Source organism: Malania oleifera, chromosome 11 (genome assembly GCF_029873635.1).
Source record: "Malania oleifera isolate guangnan ecotype guangnan chromosome 11, ASM2987363v1, whole genome shotgun sequence".
NCBI lineage: Eukaryota > Viridiplantae > Streptophyta > Magnoliopsida > Santalales > Ximeniaceae > Malania > Malania oleifera.
The window spans coordinates 45,773,670-45,791,688 of record NC_080427.1 but is presented as its reverse complement, the minus strand read 5'-3'; the positions used below and the strand labels follow the sequence as shown (position 1 = coordinate 45,791,688).

Below are 18,019 nucleotides of genomic sequence, written 5' to 3'. Positions count from 1 at the left end.
AATATTTTTTTCAATTGACCCTTTTAATCTCGAGAATGGAGAGAGTTTAGGGTTAATATTTCGAAAATTATTTACAAATAAGTGTTCCTTTATTTGAGATTTGCGAGCCAATTACAGATAAAATGTTACCCATTGGACGCACACAAATAAGAATACATTCCAACGCCACTTCTAATACGTTAAAATAAATAATAATCGATGCACACAATGCCGAGTATCTCAAATTTATTAGGTTTAAGAGACAATGAGGAAAATAAGGAAAATAAAGAAATATTATATGCACGTTCATGATTTATAAATATTATACTTACAGAAAATAAGGAAAATTAAGAAAAATAAAGGAAGAAAATACGCGTTGAATAATGCTTTTTTACTTTTATCATACATTTGAAAGCATGAAATTCAAATATCGAATTTCTGATTTGTGTGTGTTTAATATAACGTAGTGTAAGATTATATGAAATTTCTTCCAAACTCACATACATTTAAATCAAAACACTTAAATTTATATTTTCAAATAGTGTTTTAAGATGTTGAGAACATAAATTTAACGTCTTGAATGTAAATATATACCGATTTGGAACAAATTTAATATTATAATTTATCTAAATTTATTCGAATATACAGTCAAATCTAAAATTTTTAAATCAGTAAAAAGATTAAGAGTCGTTATAAGTAAATAACAAATTTTAGATGGTAAATTGTTCACTAAGAAAAAGAAAAAAGAAAACTTTCATGTGCTGCCACGTCATAGTTGTAAGCCAATCACAAATGTCCACGTTGGCAATTGGCCCACTTCGTTTTTAACGGTGATGCCACGTCCTCTTTACCGTCCGAGTCATCAGTTTATATGACCTCTCTCGCACTTTCGGGCTTTAATGAACCCAGCTTGGCACTTAGCCCCTAGCAATTAGCGGCCACAGGTCTCAAATCGGGTCGCAGCGAGTGCTCGTTCCTCCCTACTCGAGTGCGTGCCGGATCCTCTTTTCGAAGCACACGAAGCGGAGCAATTCTGCGTCTCCGACTACCCAACGAACCAGTTTTCACCTCGAAGTCCCACGCGACGCGGCCCACTCGCATTTGAACTCGCGCCATCTGGGCGCCATCTTTCATCATCTGGCACCGTCCGATCAAGGCCGTACGCGCAGAGCATCTGTTCAAAATCAACAAATTGACCTTAAAGGACACGTGTCGCTCAGCCAGGGGGTGCTTTCCCTAGTCGGCGAATAACGTTAGAATTTTTTCCTTATTCTGTTTATTTCCTCATTCCGCACTCTTCCGGTTTCGTGTCTCTCCCCTTCCTTTCTCTCTCTCTCTTCTGGTCTTTGATTTGTTCCGAGTGTTTTGACCTAACAACCGAGCTTCTTCAATGGAGTTCAGCTGATCGATTTGTGTTCGTGATTTCTTCGTAGATTTGATTTTACTGGTTTTGATTTTGAAGGAGGAGAGTAACTCGGATTCAATCTCTAGTTTGCTCGTAATCTCCGCATCTACTGCTCGCATTCTGCTAGGGTTTTGCGGATATGAAGTCATCGTTGGGGAGGCTGCGGAAATTTGCGCTTCATAAGAGCGATGGGAAGGAGAAGAGAGAGTACCAAGCTTCGGCGCACTTGGATGAGCTCGCTCAGGCTGCGCGGGTACTTTGTGCATGTGTCTGTTTGGGTGTTGGTATAATTGATCTTTGCTGTGTGTTTGCTTCGTTTCGATTGGTTCGAATCTTTTACTTTGAGAGTTGGATGCATGATTGGGCTTTGAAATAGGTTCGAATGAACATTGCTTGATTTTTAAGTCTTAGTTCTGAGGGCCTGTTTGATGAAATGAATTTGAAATTATGGTTGTTGATCAGGCGAGCTTGGAGATCCTCCATGAAGCTACCTCTCTCTCTCTCTCTCTCTCTCTCTCGCTTTTTAATTCGACTTTCCTCTTGTTTTTAAGTCATAAAATTTCAACTTGTTACTTGAGACTACGCTGGTATGGGTTTTTGTTTTTGGGTAGTGTCTTCCGCCAAGTGCTTACATTGTAGGCGCACCATTTGCTGCTCATTATCAGCTTATGCATAGGTTTTTGGACACTTTAAGCTTATGGAAATATAGAAACCTAGCAAGCATTTGGAGAGGAATGTTTTTGGAGAGGAAGGTTGTTCTTAAAAATAAGGTGGTCTCTACCAATGATAATAAAGATTGATGCTTCAATGGCTTTATATGAAAGTTTCTTTGCTGCTATAAATATCACTACATTGTGTTTTCTTGCCCTAGTGCAAGTTGTGGTTAGAGACTGGTTTCCTCTAGTGTGCAAATGGCATCTGTATTTGGCCTTGATTCTCTAAATAGTCTTTCTCTGTCTGATGAGAGGTCTCACAGGGATTACATTGATGACCAGTTAGATTTGTAATGAATTAAGCACGGAACATTTTTTCTTGGGGGATTTTTTATTCCTATTGCGTGAAGTGCTGAAAACGTGTTTGTGGTTGTAAAATCATATAATATTGCAAACAGCGATCCTGGAAAGATAATTTAGACTCAGCCCCGCAAGTAGAAGAATTCGACACTTTATACCTATTAGGAAACAAAATAAAAAATAGAAGGCATATTTTTATGGTTGTGGAAGTATATCTTTCTATATGCACTACATGGTAATTTTTGAGATAATTAGTGTGATTATTTGGTAGGGAAAATGATTGAAGCATTTGTGCATTGTTCAAAATTTATATATTGTATTAAAGTGTAGATTTCCAAGAATGTGATCATAAAATATCCTTTTTTAATTTCCCTTCCCTTGTTTTTCTTTTTCAGGACATGCACGACATGAGAAACTGCTATGATAGCTTACTTTCTGCAGCTGCTGCAACAGCCAACAGTGCATATGGTATGTATTTGACATAATCTTGCATAGAAAAATATAATTTAATTTGGAAAGTAGTTTTAGGTTCATATGGCATTCTATTGCTCTCATGTTGTGTTTGTTCAAAATTAATAGAACATAGGGCCTCTGCTGCTATGCGATGGTTGGTTAAGCTTTATAGCTATGTTTTTATGATATTATAAGTAATTGAAGAAAGTTTGATGCCTGAATTTATATCCATGCCCGACTTATATGTTTATTCCCCCATGCAGAATCTTTTCTAGTTAAATCCCCTTGCGGAATCTCTCTTAGTTAAGTTATGAGTAGTGATACTAGTTAAATTTTAAGCTCAAATATTATCAGAACATAGCACGTTAATAAAAAGGGCTAAAACAAACTTTAACAAATTTCCTATATTAGTATTAGTTTTGAGTCCTCAATGTTTGATTCATTGTTTATACTAGAACATAGTGAATGAAATGCTTTACCAACACACTGTCAAATAATTATAATGTTGTTATTCAATATCATCTTGAACAAATCTCCCACATAACATCTTCTTCACTTCCAGAATTTTCAGAGTCATTGCGGGAAATGGGTGCTTGTCTACATGAGAAAACTGCATTAAATGATGACGAGGAAACTGGTAAGTGAATCAATAAATATTTACTTGAAAGTTGCTCAGATTATCCGTTAAGGAAAATTTTAGTGGCTCGGATGTACTCTAAGATTGTAATGCATTGTATTAATTAGTAATTGGAAACTTTGTTTGCTGATTGCCAACAGTTCTTAATGTTTTTCTGATGCATATGAATAATTGTGTAAATAGGCTAAATTTTAACAGAATTTTATTTTTTCTTCACCATTTATTTATTCATTTTAGGAAAACAAGTGCTGACTAAAAGTTGGTAACAGTAGACTAACTAGATCTTCTCTAAGAAAACCAACTGCAGACTGGATTTGTTCCATGTTAAACAATATTCATGCATTTGACTTGATTTCAGTTGCTGATTATTTCAAATTTGAGACTCCTTTTGTTTGTTTGAAACTTTGAATGACTTGTGGTTGGCAGTGGCAGCATTGTAGCTTAGCAGGTTTGACTGCTGTACCATTTTAAAGATTTTGTGATCCTTTGTCCCACCTTCTCCCTTTCCCGCTTTCCTTTTTTGTCCCTTTCCTTCTGCCCATCATCATTCATTTCATCTTTCATAATTGATTCACTGAGATGTTGATGAGCATTATTAGTGCGTTATTTCCTCTTTGCTTTCAACTTTCGGTTTCATTTTCTGCACCATTTATTTTCTTTGAGGAAGAAATGGCCTTAAGTTACCCTCGCTTGTGTTACTATTATATATAAATCCTCAAATTAACAATATTTTGCTTTTTTTTTTTAATCCTCAAATTAACAAAATCTTGACCTTTTATTTATTTGTTTATTTTATTTTTATTTTTATGGTTTGAGGCAGGATCAGCATTGCGTGCGCGCGCGCTTGGGTGGGGGGGTGGTGGTCCCGGGATGGGGGGACTGGGGAAGGCTGGGGGTTGGTATTTCATACAGGCTTTCCCCTCATATATGGCATTAAAAGGCTAAACTAAGGCTCACCTTAAGAAGGACATGCCCAAAATGCCACAAGACATAGTCTGAAATACCATATTTCAAAGAGGCCTACACATTATACAAAGAAGGCATGCATGCCTTTTGTGCCCATTTAGTTGAGGCTTATGCATTTTTGGATTTGTGAATTTTAAGTTAGATTTAGAAAAAATAAAAATGACAATATGTTTATATGAAAAGGCTATAGTGCACCGTTAGGAGGAGTGAGCTAGTTACTATTAGTGACAATAGAAGGGATAGGGGTAGACCTAAAATAGTTTGGAATGAGATTGTGAGTGAGGATTTAATAGCTTTTAAGTTGTTGGGAGAAATTGCCCATGATGGTGTAAGTTGGCGGAAAAGGATTCATATAGCCTATTTAAGGCTTGGTGGTAGTGTTGTTATGTTTATATGAAGGGAATGCACTGATAGATTGGGTTTGTGTATTGTGGAATGTGCTAAAATTATTTTCATTAATGGAGTTATAGTGATAAGAATTTTAAATTTTTACGCTGTAGCCTCAAAGAACCGTTGGGCAAAAATTGTTAACAGATATTTTTCAAGTAAAATTTGTAATGCTTCGGGGACCTACCATTGTTCAAGTGAATAGTTGGAGCTTTTAGTCTGAATCAGCTTCATTTGGGATTGGGGTAGGGGATGATCTGTACCTTTGTCACTGTTTATAACTGAGTATTTTGTTTGTACTGCAAGTGTGCAAATATTCAGTTTATTTGAGATGGCTTCGGATATTAATTGTGTTGTAAGTTCTCTGCATCATTGTTAGAATCTTACAATTTCCTATTCAATTCATATGATTCATATCAATTTCGCACTAAATCAATTCAAAGCTTACCACTGAATCTAAAAACAACTGAAACATTGCCGAATCTATTGATTCACCTTGTGAATCTAATGAATCAATCTGAATCTATCAATTCACACAATTCTGGACCTTTCGTATCTTGACAAAACTGACTAGTTTAAAACCTCAAAAACAGTTTTTTTTTTTTAATTTTTTATTGCTTTTGTTATTACACAATTACCTTCCATACCTTATTTACGTCAGTTTTGGGCTGCAAACAGGAGAAAATAGAACTTTTGATCTTTTGTTGCTTTCACAAAACCATTCATTTCTCTTGGTGAAGTATGGTGTTCTGCCATTAAGAATGGGCGGAACAATCATTGGCTAAGGTGGTACTTATGTTTCAGTTAAGATTCAAAAGCTGATTTTTTTAGTAGTTTGTTAAATTATCATAATTTTTTTAGGTTTAATATATCAATATATCAATATATGCATCTCATTTAGAACTGAATCTTGGAAATTTGTACTGAGTCTTAGGATTCGATTCTCGATTCTCAAAATTGGAATTTCAGCTCACAATTCAAATCCTGATTTGACAACTATGCTCTGCATTTTATATCCAGGCAGAGTTTTGTTGAAGCTGGGACAAGTGCAGTTTGAACTCCAGAAACTTGTTGATAGCTATGTAAGTGCATATTGGAATGTTGCAAACTGTGACGTACTCATTGATATTGTCTTAGTTTACCTTAATTTACTGCCTTGACTTCAATGAATTAATTAGTTGGTTTGGTGTTTCAGCGCTCACATATATTCATGACAATCACAACTCCGTCTGAGTCTCTTCTCAATGAACTTCGGACCGTGGAGGTTTGTCCTTACTGATTCTTATGTCTCTATGTTACATGAGAAGTCTTTGCTGAACACCATTTTTTGCTGATGATGCTGGTGGCTTTCGGTTGTGTATATTCTTGTTCATTCCATTCTCAGAGCCAGTCTCCTAAGATTGGAATGATAATTCAGTGCCAACTGCCAACTCCTTAATCAGATTCTTAGATTATCAAAACCATCTCTGACTTAATAAAAAACTTTTTCTGATTGGACTTATGAATGGGATTTCTGTTAAGTCAGACGAGTGTGGGATTCTCATCAATCAAAAACATGGATTTGTGTACGACATAAAAATGGAAATTTTGTGAACTTGAGGTATTTTAAAATTTTCTTTTTGCAGATGCATATGCAAATTGAATTTGAGAACCCATGTTTTTTGTGTCCCTTCATGTGGGGATGTGTCCCTTGGTCTTTGGTAGACACCTCCACATGCTGTTAAATTGTTATGGTAGCTTTCCAGTGCAAATTATGCTCAATGGATCTCTTGTTTGCTGGTGCAGGAGATGAAGCGGCAATGTGATGAAAAGAGGTCCATAACTTTTCATTTGATTGAGATTTGCCCTGCTTGAAGTGAAATTGTTTTTTATTGAAAACATATTTTCAGGATTGTTTATGAACACATGACGGCACAACAGAGAGATAAAGGAAAATTAAAAAGTGGAAAGGGGGAAAGTGTTACTTTACAGCAATTGCAAGCAGCTCATGAGGAATATGATGATGAGGCAACTCTATTTGTGTTTCGGCTAAAATCTCTTAAGCAAGGGCAGTCTCGAAGTCTTTTAACTCAGGCAGCTCGTCATCATGCAGCCCAGGTTTTCCTTTCTTAAAATTCCCATAAGCTTCAAATCTCAGGTCTTCCTTGCAAGTTGAATCTTGATTCCTTTTCTTATATTTTGCTTTGAAAGCAGTTAAATTTCTTTCGGAAGGGACTTCAATCCCTCGAGGCAGCTGAACCACTTGTAAGAATTGTTACAGAACAGCAGCATATTGAATACCAGTTCAGTGGGCTTGAAGATGATGATGGTGAAGGGGGGGAATATGATGATGAAAATGACTATGACACTAATGAAGATGGGGAATTAAGTTTTGATTACAGACAAAATAAACAGGGGTTTGATGTTGTTTCCACATCGAGGAATTCAATGGAGGTGAGACTACCTTCATTGGAGCTTCGTTTCTTGAGAAACCTGGTCTATTGTTATTGCATGGCATGCCAAAGCTCTCTAGTACTGTATTTTTCACCATTTTTTTTTATGTACTTAATGATGGGTTGGACTCCTAACCTTCTTATTCCCATCTTATCTCTAAATAAATCAATAAGAATACAAGCTTCACCCATTTACCCATGTGGGTAAACTGCAACTTGAACCTCTAATTCAGCAGTGGCTGGTTTAGAATAAGTTTTGCCTTTTGTTTTTGTTTTATTATTATTTTTATTATTTTCTTTAATTTATATACCCTGGGAAACCTGGGGTGGCCAGGGCCCTTTGGGCCATTACCTCCTTTCCAAAACCCAGGAGGGAACCGCACCCAAAGAAGCCAGCCCCTGAGGCAAGCCAAGGAAACTCAGAGGGGAATCGAACTCAGGATCTCTTTCAGCCTTAGTCCGCGCTCACCACTGAGCCCACACTGGCGGATTTTAGATGAGCTGTTAGTTGAATCAGGAATTGTCACGCAGTCAAGGGTATCTTATGTGTCCTTGACCCAAACCTGTCGAAGTTGTTTTCCTTCTTACATCTTGAATACAAACTTTGGCATATCCATAACCATAAAGATAAATTAAATTTTTGATATGGACTTGTAATGTAATAGCTTTTAACTTCTTGTCACACAATGTCTGTGCCTATGATATGTTGTTTCATTTGCAGTTGGAGCAGTCGGATGTATCATTTCGTCAAGCTTCCACAGTGGAAGATGCAGAGGTATGATCATGCAGAGTAGGTTTGAAATTGTTTTACTTGAGGAAAAGGAATCCATTTATGTGACAGTACCCAGGTGACAAAAAAAACTACATAATTATTAAATGCGCCAAGTATTTTTAATCCTTCGGTAACACTGATAGTACTTTGGGATCAACTTTATAAAATCTGTGTAGTTTTGGTTCCATCATCATCTTGATTGTGTTAATCCAGTTGCCAGAAGGTTTCATTCTTTTGCATCACAAAGCCCAACTGCTATTCATTATGTAAATTTTATATCTCAAATCTCTCTGTTGACAGGTACATCTAGACAAAACCCATGGTGATTACTATGCATTTGGTCGGGACTATAAAACTGGCAGCCATTCAGCCCCAATATTTGCGGAAAAGATTGATACCACAGAAAGGACAAGACAAATGCAGCCATCACCAGCTAGGAAGTTTCACACATACGTGCTGCCCACTCCAGCTGATGCAAAGAGCTCAATTCCTGCAAGGTCAAGCTATTCAGCTCCACGTACAAGGCCAACAGGCTACGGTGGACACACGCACAATTTGTGGCACTCCACCCCATTAGAACTGAAAAGGCATGAAAAAGATTCTGGAGATGATGACCTCTCGGGCCATATTTTCTTAAAAGGACAGTCAGTACTAAAAGAGAGCAACAGCAATAACTCCCCATTCCAACTACCCCCTCCTTTAACGGAGGGTCATCCACTTCAGCAGCTTGATGGGCAAAATGCATCTGGTTCTAAAAAGATCAAAAGACAAGCATTTTCAGGTCCATTATCAAGTAAGCCATCATTGACAAAGCCTGTTTTATCTGCTAGTGGCCCCATTGCCTCTTCAGAGCTTCCCCAACTTGTTTCTGGATTGCTTTCGCGTGTTCCAGTTCACCCTTCTTCATCTCCGAGAGTTTCTCCATCAGCTTCCCCTCCTCTGGTGTCTTCACCCAAAATAAGTGAGCTTCATGAGCTTCCCAGGCCACCTGGCATATCAGCCACCAAGGCAGCAAGATCTCCCAGCTTGGTTGGTCACTCTGCCCCCTTAGCCTACAGGAGTCCAGAGCTTTCTATGACAAATAAAGTCTCTCCAGTGGTGTCAAATGCAGCTTCTCCACTTCCCACTCCACCGTTGGCTGTCCCTCGAAGTTTTTCCATACCATCAAGGAGTCAGAGAGCAGCAGCATTTCAAGTAGCGCAAATTCCTCGCAAGTCTGAGGAAGCTGCTTCACCTCCACTGACACCTTTATCCCTTACAAACATGAAACCAGAATCAACTGTCTTTGAACTTGCATCACAGTCTGGTCAAAGAAGAGGTAATTGAGACACTGCTTTTACACTTTTTAAATGTGACATCTAGGCCTGTTTCCTTTACAACCTTGCTTTTGTGCTCATAATTTTTGTGGACTTCATTTAGCCATTATAGTTCCTGGCAGTCATTTGATTTTTTCAAAAAAACACATGCCTAGGAAATGATTTTGTTGACTTTGCCCTTTTTCCCCCTTTTTGCTTGGGAAATCCAAATGCTTTGAGTTTATGCTGTTAACCGTTGTTGCTAACTAGCAATTCTATAATTATTAGTAATGTTGCTAATTTTGAAATCATTCAATATTGGATAATGTTAGAAGTTTTTTGGTAAGAAGATGTGACTATAAAGCACCAATTTTTTGACAGAGGGCATCATAAGTTGTGATGTATATATATGCATATATTATATATGTATGTATTTTTGTCTAAAACATATATTATAGGCTGTTGGTTGTCATTAACATTTTCTTATTAAAAAACATTTGAAGAGGAATATTGATGGAACTTAGAATTTACCAGCTGTATTCAGAAGCATGTTTGACTCAGAAAAGTTAGGTACACATTTTCTTATTAAAAAACATTTGAAGAGGAATATCGATGGAACTTAGAATTTACCAGCTGTACTCAGAAACATGTTTGACTCAGAAAAGTTTGGTACATATCAACTTACGAAATTAGGTGATCACATCTTTGGAGCTCTCTTAACCCTCACAACATTTTATTTGGACCTTCACATAAGTTCTTTTGACTGCTAGGAAAACTGTATTTGGTTGGTTAATATTCGTTTGCCAGTGTTAATTTTCATTCGGGTGTGCCTGAAACTTGCAAATACCTGCATTATTAGCTATCCTGTGATTTTATGCAGTGGATGAGAGATGAATAATGTTTTCTTGCGATATGTGTCCCATCCTCTTCTATTATGCTTTAATTTGCTTTCCTTGATTCCCAAACACTTTTGGTGCCTGGGGTGGTAAGAGTCAATGGAAAAGGTCTTTGCTTTCCTGAGAAAACATTTTAGCATTAGGCCTGTGTTTCGAACTTGGAAAATATGGAAGGGGGAGAAAAAATGACGAAATTATTCAATTTTTCTCTCAATTTTGAGTCATAGTTGAATAACTTCCCATTCTTAATAATATTGAAATGAAGATAAAACACAATAGAAAATGATTTCTTTCTTACTTTCTTTTTCTTTCCTTTTTGTTCACAAACTACTGGATTCAAATGGAAGAAAAAAAAAGTATGTATTAGAACTACTGAAGCTAGTACTTTGATAGCACCCATTGAACTTGTTTTCTTCTACTTGCTCAATTATCATTTGGTTGTGGTTCAGTCCGAAAGTCTTTTGCTCGTGCAGGTGGAAGCTGACTTGCATGAGCATTCGGTGAAGATACGATTCTTTGTTTTGGGTCTGTTGGGCAGGAACTGTTTCTGATCATCATCATCATCTTTGTGGTATTATGGTAGGCACAGGTCTGTATATACTATGTATTAGTTTGGTTTCTCATCTCAATCTTTGTTCATTGTTTGGTACTGATTAGGATGAGAGCTCAAGTCTCAACACAATTGTGTACATCCTCGAATGAGAAATTTTGTTGTCTGAGGAATCAAAAATCAAGTGAGGATTTTTCATTTTATAGACTCTGGCAAATGGCTTGAATAATTGATCCCTTCTCATTTTTGCATATTTATCATAAAGGGTAAAAGAATGTAACATTACAATTTTGCTAGTTTGTATCAGCTCTCTGAAGTACCCATTTCGAGCATCTCTGTCAAATTATAACACATTCATTTTTTAGGCATTTGGATGTTATTTCAAACATGCGTTTAGGCACCTGTTTCGAGTGTTCGGTAGAAAGTTCGATGTACAAAAAGCAATCATGCTAATTAGTATCCAATATTAATTGTCAACCGTATTCTTATATTTTAATAAAAAATATATCAAAAATATAAAAGTGGTAATCTGCATTTAGTAGCATGAAAGATTTGTTTGGATGTAGATTATATGACTTTTTTTTTCAAAAAAATTTACATACAAATTAAAGTCTCGAAATTTATTCTCATGTGTGTTGGGTGACGTGATTTTATTCGCAACAATGTTTAGTCATTTCCCAACAATTGAAATCACTTGCCTTGAAAAAAAATATAAAACTATGTAGTCACTCTTCTATTTATATGCTAAGTCACTAATCCTATGTCTAGTAGCTCAGGTCTCTAATCATTATATAATGAAAGACATGAATTTTATGCTTAATGAAAATTTCAATCCCCTCTTCGTGTCCTATTGTGTTGTTACACTCTTCTCTCTACATTGTGGACTGGTCCGAGTATTCATAAAATAAATGGCAATATGGTCTTCCAACAATTACTAACTTGGTAAATTAAATCTTAAAATTTAGGTGTGTAATTTTCCGGTTGAGATCCAACTTAGCAAGAGGTAAGTTCATTTTCCCAATTGATTAATTAAGTGCTTCAAAGGTTATAGACACCATAGCATTAAAAAAGAGTGATGGCATTTTCTTTGTATCTTGGTAAATATGAGGGACAAAAAATGTCAATTATGTTGTACTGCATTTAGCTTTTATGAGCACAATCTTTTTTAAAAAAGAAAAGAACCAAAAAGAAAAAAAAAAAACCCCACTCGCGAAAGTGTGACACTTTCAATTGTATGAATTAGAAATGTGCATGTCGAGCTCATTTGTTAGAATTAGTGTATTTTAAGAAGGGGGTGAATTGAGTATTTAAAAAATTATCTCCTTGGTTCAACTAAACCAGTGGTAGTAATACATAACCTAAAGTCTTTCTAAGCATATATCAATTGCGCAGATAAAATTAATATGTAGAAATTAAATCATGCACAAAATTCATAATATATCGAACATAACATACATGTGCAGGAATATAAAGTGTTGGAAATTAAAAATAGACATACGATATGTTATTGCGGTTCAGCCAATACTGCCTATGTTCTTGACTCAAGCTCACAAGCAAGAGGATTCTACTATGATTGTTCGTTCAAAGTTCAATTGTACGAATTAGAATGTGCGCGCTGAGCTCGTTCAAAGTTCAACCTATTACTGATGAATTAAATAATTAAAACATATATAAAAATGTTATGACAATGCAAATAGAACTTCTCATCGTGCTTATGCCTACTAACTTACATGTTTAGCCAAATATAAGGAAATGAAATTAAAAATAAGGGAATGATTAAATATACATTGGGTTTGTAGATGATCCTTATTAACCACAAATAAAATTGCAAGTTGAATTCATCAAATTTCTAATGCTACATTTGCGAGCATGAGTTTTTGGACCTTAGATTTGGATTTGGATATATTTCAATAAATTTCAACACAATTTTGCATTAAATTTTATCCAAATTTAAAGTCAAGACCTTTCCAAACATGGGTAAACCTCGTGTTTTAAAGCTTTACATATACATTTTTTATGAAACATTATTTGAAATGAATATGATTAAACATTTTACAAAATAGAAAATAATTGTGAATGTGTAAAATCACATCAAAATAGTATTCAAATTTAGTTATTTTTCCGACTTCACGAAAGCTAAGGTGTGACATGGTTGTAATTACTTTTCTTTTCGTGCTAGTATTGTAGGCCCGCCTTCACATTTAATCAAATTCTTTGATTATGTGGCTAGTTCCTTTATTCTAAGTTGCACTGAGTTGGCCACTTAACTCTAAATCAAGTTAGTTTTTGGTCTCATTCTAGACCTAAATTGATCCAATCATGTCGGTTCTGAAAAGACAAATTGAATTGTGACATATGATACTTGCTCATTCATGGACCAGGACGTCCCCAAGCCTGTTGGAGTCAAAAAATAAAAAATAAAAGCACCCACTAATCACTTTTAATATATGAAAAGAATTAATGAGTACAGATTTTTAAATGTGCTAATTAGAAATACAAAACTAAAATAAAATTACTTTATTTTTTCATAAATAAATAAAAAAATAACAGCCATAAACAAGAGCAAGAATCAAGATTTGGGGCCCCCAGGGCATTGGCTTGGTGGATTTCAACTGACATATAAGAAGGAAAGTTTGGGATTCAAGTCATGGTTGATGCATTGGTGACATGAAAGCGTGATTATTCACGTTGGATGCCGCCGCATGTGTCCCTTAGCGGGACTGGCCAAAATGTCCAACTGACTGATTTGAACTAGTGATTGGATCCGATTAACCTGGCCGACGAACCAGGGGAGAAGGCCGCCGACCCATGAGGTTGGTGCCACATCGGGAGGATCTAAAGAGTGGCTCATCGATGGATGGAGTCCTACAATAATAATAATAATAATAATAATAATAATAATAATAAAAGAATCAAGATTTGGGAACAAATAAAGAAGTCAAAAAAGAAAGCAAACAGGCATGGGGTCACCAAATGGAACAGAGGATTCGGATTCAAAAGTTGGATATGGTTGCGCTGTGCTCCAAATTGGCTTCACACGTTTAGGAGAGCGACCATTTCCATGGACATGGGGACGTTAAGCTCGACAACATTCTCTTCCCTCCAATTCCTCAATCCTTCGCTCCACTCTCAGGTGCTGGCCTCCAGCTCCGTACAGTCACTGTCACTGTCCTCCGCCGCGTGCCGCCGCAGATTTTACAAACCCCTTCGAACTCCCAGCATTCCTCCTTCCCCTTCGTTCCTAAAACCTCTCACTGTTGCATCTTCTCTCGGAAACGAACCAGTTAACGGTAATTGCAGCATACCCAGCTCCATAATCCATCATCCCCCTTTGAAAATTTTTTCAGTTTTATTCATTTTTTTTTAGTTACCTACGAATTCATGGGAGACGCCGGCCGTGAATTGACCGGCTGCGTTCCGGGATAGGCAGTGCAATAACTTTTTTCAAGAATTTTCACTGAAGTGTGTGTTATTGCCGAACCCAGAACTTAGTTTTCTGTTACACTTGACGCTGGCTTTTCTGGTTTTTGTCATTTGTACAGAATGCACGCCAAGTGTTTGATGCTTGGTCATCTGTTTGTTAAGCCTTAGGATGGGTTTGGGACTGTGGGATTTTAGCCTTGGATATAGAATTGCGTGAACAAGAACAGAACCTAGTGGAAAATGTGTTTATCCTTTGTTGGGAGAGGCCCTGGATTTGGGTTTGTGTGGATTTGGGCAAATTTTAATGCCAATTGGTATTAAATTTTGTCCAAATCCACCCAAAAAATCCAATTCTAGGGCCTGAAATCCATGCTTCCAACATAGTGTTAGTTCTGGTGAATTCTATACAATTCCAAATTCAAGGCTTGGACCTTGTGCTTTCAAATAGAGCATTAATGTTCTGAGGTCACCTTGTGTGATATAGCTGGGCGTGTGCCTTGTGGTGAGTCGATCTCTACATAGTCTCGAGTTCAATGGTTCAATTCTATGTTCCCTAATGCAGCATCAGTATGTTGAGGCTGCCTTCTTTATTTTTCTTGATTTAAATGGGCTGCTGGTGGGTGTTCATGGATGTGACCAATTGGATTGAGGTGGTGGAGTTGTAAAATCTTGATACTTATTACAATTTAAGATTATTGAGTAGATGCATCCAACTTACTCTTTTTGACTTTGTCATCTTTATGTTCTAAGACTCAGCGACTCGGGTTGCTGCCGGAGATCAATCCTTTGCTCTGAAGGTGAAATTTCGTTCCCACTTGTGTTTTATGATACTTTTGGAGTCGTAACTGATAATTGATTATAGCTTGGTGAATTGCTTTAGTTTGAAGTGCCCATTTTAACTTTTTTTCAGTTTTAAAACAGAAGAAGGCACTGGAATTGTCTACCGGACTGAAAGCAAGTTCTATATTTCTTGTGGGTAAGCATTACTAGATTTTGATGGATGCATCTAGGAAACTGAATGTAATGATAACTCTGGTTTGTGCCTGCCTTTCTATGGCCTCATGATTGTTTTACCTTGCAGGCATCAACAACACAACAAAAGCTAATTTGGGACAACTTCTAGCAGATGCATTAGGATATTATTACTTTGACACGTAAGTCTCTTTTGATGCTGAAAACATGAGAAAGAAGATCCTCTATGTGACCACTCTACTTATTTTGTTGGTCACTGTTTATTCAGTGATAGTTTGGTTGAGGAAGCTGCTGGTGGGAAATCTGCTGCCAAGTCTTTAAGAGAGGAAGATGAGAAAGGATTCTGTGACTCTGAGGTGACTGTTTTGGTCGACCATTGTGTTGTGTTATATTTGCTTTTGGATGTAAGATTAGTTGTTTGAGGTACTGAGGTTGTAACTTCTAAATCAGTTCATTTTTAGGAGTATCCCATTTGATATGCAGCTATGTGAACTGAATGAACATTGGCTGTGATTAATGGCTGCCAGGTGTCAATACCATATAGCTAGCCCTTGAAAACTTAGGACATCAACTATGCAAATTGGCTTTCCCGGCAAATCTGAACAATAAAACGACTAACTTTTCCATTTAGTATTTGCTTTTTCCAGACTGAAGTATTGACGCAGTTATCGTCCATGGGCCGGCTGGTGGTTTGTGCTGGAGATGGTGCAGTTCAGAATCAAACTAATCTGTATGAAGAATATCTGTACTTGTTTGTGGTTTTGCTGCTTGTAATGCTCTGTGTGAATAATTCATCATAGTTTAAACCAATTCATTGTTTTATATAAACTTGTTTTCAACATTTACAGTGCACTTCTGAGATACGGGATTTCGGTATGGATAGATGTTCCCCTTGAACTTGTGGCCAAGGAGTTAGTAGATGATAGGAGTCAATTTCCCACATCCCAATTGTCTGCTTCAGGATCTCATTCTGAGGTCTTTTTTTTCCTTTTAAAGTTATTAATTAGGCTGCCCATTTTTTTGTTCACAGTGAAATAATTCATCACTTTTGTTATGGTGAATTTCTGTCTCTTTCTATCGATCTTCAACTCTTGTTATTAATCAGAACTTTGGACAAATGATCCAGGTACTGAGTCAGCTAGAGCTGCAGTTTGAAGAAATGAGAGATGGATATGCTACTGCAGATGCAACTGTTTCACTCCTAAGTATATCTCGTGTTTTTGCTTAAAAAACTTGAAATTATTTTCTACCCATAAAGATTTTACAGCTTCTTGTTCTTATTAGCAGAAGTGGCATGCAAATTAGGCTGCGACGACTTCCATGCAGTAACTGCAGAAGACATGGCTATGGAGGTGAATAAAAAAAATGTTTAGCTTGTAATGAAACCTGTTTCTAGAATTGAGAATTAAACTGGACAACTAGTTTTAAAATGGAATTTATTCTCTCTCTTTCTCTCGTTTTTGTAAAAATTTTAGGTCCTCTTGGAGATCGAGAAACTGAGAAGAGTAAAAACGATGATGGACGAGGCTGGTAGACCCTTTTAGACCACATTATATTCGACAAGTTTCACGAGTTTATTTGCCAATCTTTGCTGCATCCATGTATACCAGCTTCTTTGCCAGTAATCCCATATGAGAGCTTTTTGTTCATCTGTGTCTTGTAAAAATTTTGATCTGAGAACATGGGGGAAAATGTCACTTGTCTTTGTGAGATGTCTGATCCTTGGATAAAAAGATTCATTTCTTGTTGCTGGATATCTGTTTCTCACACATCTTCTCTACAGTACCAGCCTCATTGCTAAACTTTTCTAGCTTGTACTTCACTGTCATTTTTCTTTGGGTATGCTTGAATCAAGAATTTTACTTATTAAAAAAAAAAAAAACAAAACTCATTTTTCATTGTATTTTCCTTTTATATTAAATAATATTAAAAATAAAAACTTATTTTAATATGATTAAAATTAAAAAAATATAAAAAATAAATGTATAAAATTAAAAAAATTAATAATATATAAAATTAAAATTTTGTTAAGACATATTATTATTATTATTATTATTATTATTACTACTACTTTCTTTGATAATCAAACATGAAAATATGAATTTTTTTAATGTTTTTCTTTTGTTTCTCTAATATTTTTTGAGTTCCTTCCAAATCCTAATCATTTGAAGAGCAAAAAATTTTTGAAAACTAAAATCAAAAATAAAAAAAGTGATTGCCCAAAAGACTGAATTAATATTCCAGAAGACTGAAGTATTACTTCAGACGACTGAAGTATTACTTCAGACGACTGAAGTTAAACTTCAATCTACTGAAGAATTTCTTTAGAAGGCTGAAAAATAAGTTCAGTCTACTAAAGTTTTTCCTGAAGGAATATAGAAGAGGCAGTACACCCTCAGAAGACTGAATCCTCAATTCAGGCGTCAAACCTTGTATTCAGACTAAATTTTTCAGTGTTTAAGGTACTTCAGAAGACTGAACCCGACACTTCAGTCTACTAAACACTGTTAACGGTTAATTTTTTTTAAATGTTTTAAAATCCAAATAATGGTTTTTGTTGCTCCAAATTTATGAAAACTTAGGAAATATTACAAGTAATCTTGGGTAACACGAAATTACTTTTGAAAACCTATAAATACATAGTTTTAGCAAATTAAACTCACCAAGAAATTCAAAATCTATTCATAAGTTGAAAGTCTTGCTGCTCTCTCTTGCTCTCATCCTTGCACAACTGATTTGCTGAGATTTCTAAAAGTGCCGATCATTCTACACTGAGTTCTTATTGCTAATTCTCATCTAGAGAAGGAACTCGGTGAACTCTTACTTGAGCTTCATTCTA

The 18,019-nt window shown here is 36.1% G+C and overlaps 2 protein-coding genes across 2 annotated transcripts; both read left to right on the top strand.

Moving 5' to 3' along the window:
• Positions 1 to 1,248: 1,248 nt before the first annotated feature.
• LOC131167751 (uncharacterized protein At2g33490) lies at positions 1,249 to 11,117 on the top strand. The gene is made up of 11 exons (XM_058126629.1): positions 1,249 to 1,637; positions 2,793 to 2,865; positions 3,413 to 3,487; positions 5,861 to 5,922; positions 6,036 to 6,104; positions 6,626 to 6,654; positions 6,730 to 6,937; positions 7,034 to 7,273; positions 7,994 to 8,047; positions 8,345 to 9,362; positions 10,709 to 11,117. Exons 1-11 carry the CDS (start codon positions 1,524 to 1,526, stop codon positions 10,717 to 10,719), a joined length of 1,953 nt encoding a protein of 650 aa, XP_057982612.1. The 5' UTR covers positions 1,249 to 1,523; the 3' UTR covers positions 10,720 to 11,117.
• Positions 11,118 to 11,903: 786 nt separating this feature from the next.
• On the top strand, positions 11,904 to 16,934 carry LOC131167752 (probable inactive shikimate kinase like 1, chloroplastic). The gene is made up of 10 exons (XM_058126630.1): positions 11,904 to 14,075; positions 14,959 to 15,005; positions 15,130 to 15,184; positions 15,290 to 15,362; positions 15,449 to 15,536; positions 15,828 to 15,910; positions 16,029 to 16,155; positions 16,307 to 16,385; positions 16,468 to 16,532; positions 16,656 to 16,934. Exons 1-10 carry the CDS (start codon positions 13,643 to 13,645, stop codon positions 16,722 to 16,724), a joined length of 1,119 nt encoding a protein of 372 aa, XP_057982613.1. The 5' UTR covers positions 11,904 to 13,642; the 3' UTR covers positions 16,725 to 16,934.
• The last annotated feature ends 1,085 nt before the right edge of the window (positions 16,935 to 18,019 follow it).

Coding starts and splice junctions, on each gene's coding strand:
- LOC131167751 (XM_058126629.1), top strand. CDS start 1,524: ATGAAGTCATCGTTGGGGAGGCTGCGGAAATTTGCGCTTCATAAGAGC. Junction 1,638..2,792: donor AGCTCGCTCAGGCTGCGCGG/GTACTTTGTGCA, acceptor TTTCTTTTTCAG/GACATGCACGACATGAGAAA. Junction 5,923..6,035: donor AGAAACTTGTTGATAGCTAT/GTAAGTGCATAT, acceptor TTGGTGTTTCAG/CGCTCACATATATTCATGAC.
- LOC131167752 (XM_058126630.1), top strand. CDS start 13,643: ATGGAGTCCTACAATAATAATAATAATAATAATAATAATAATAATAAT. Junction 15,006..15,129: donor ATCAATCCTTTGCTCTGAAG/GTGAAATTTCGT, acceptor GTTTTAAAACAG/AAGAAGGCACTGGAATTGTC. Junction 15,911..16,028: donor GTTCAGAATCAAACTAATCT/GTATGAAGAATA, acceptor CAACATTTACAG/TGCACTTCTGAGATACGGGA.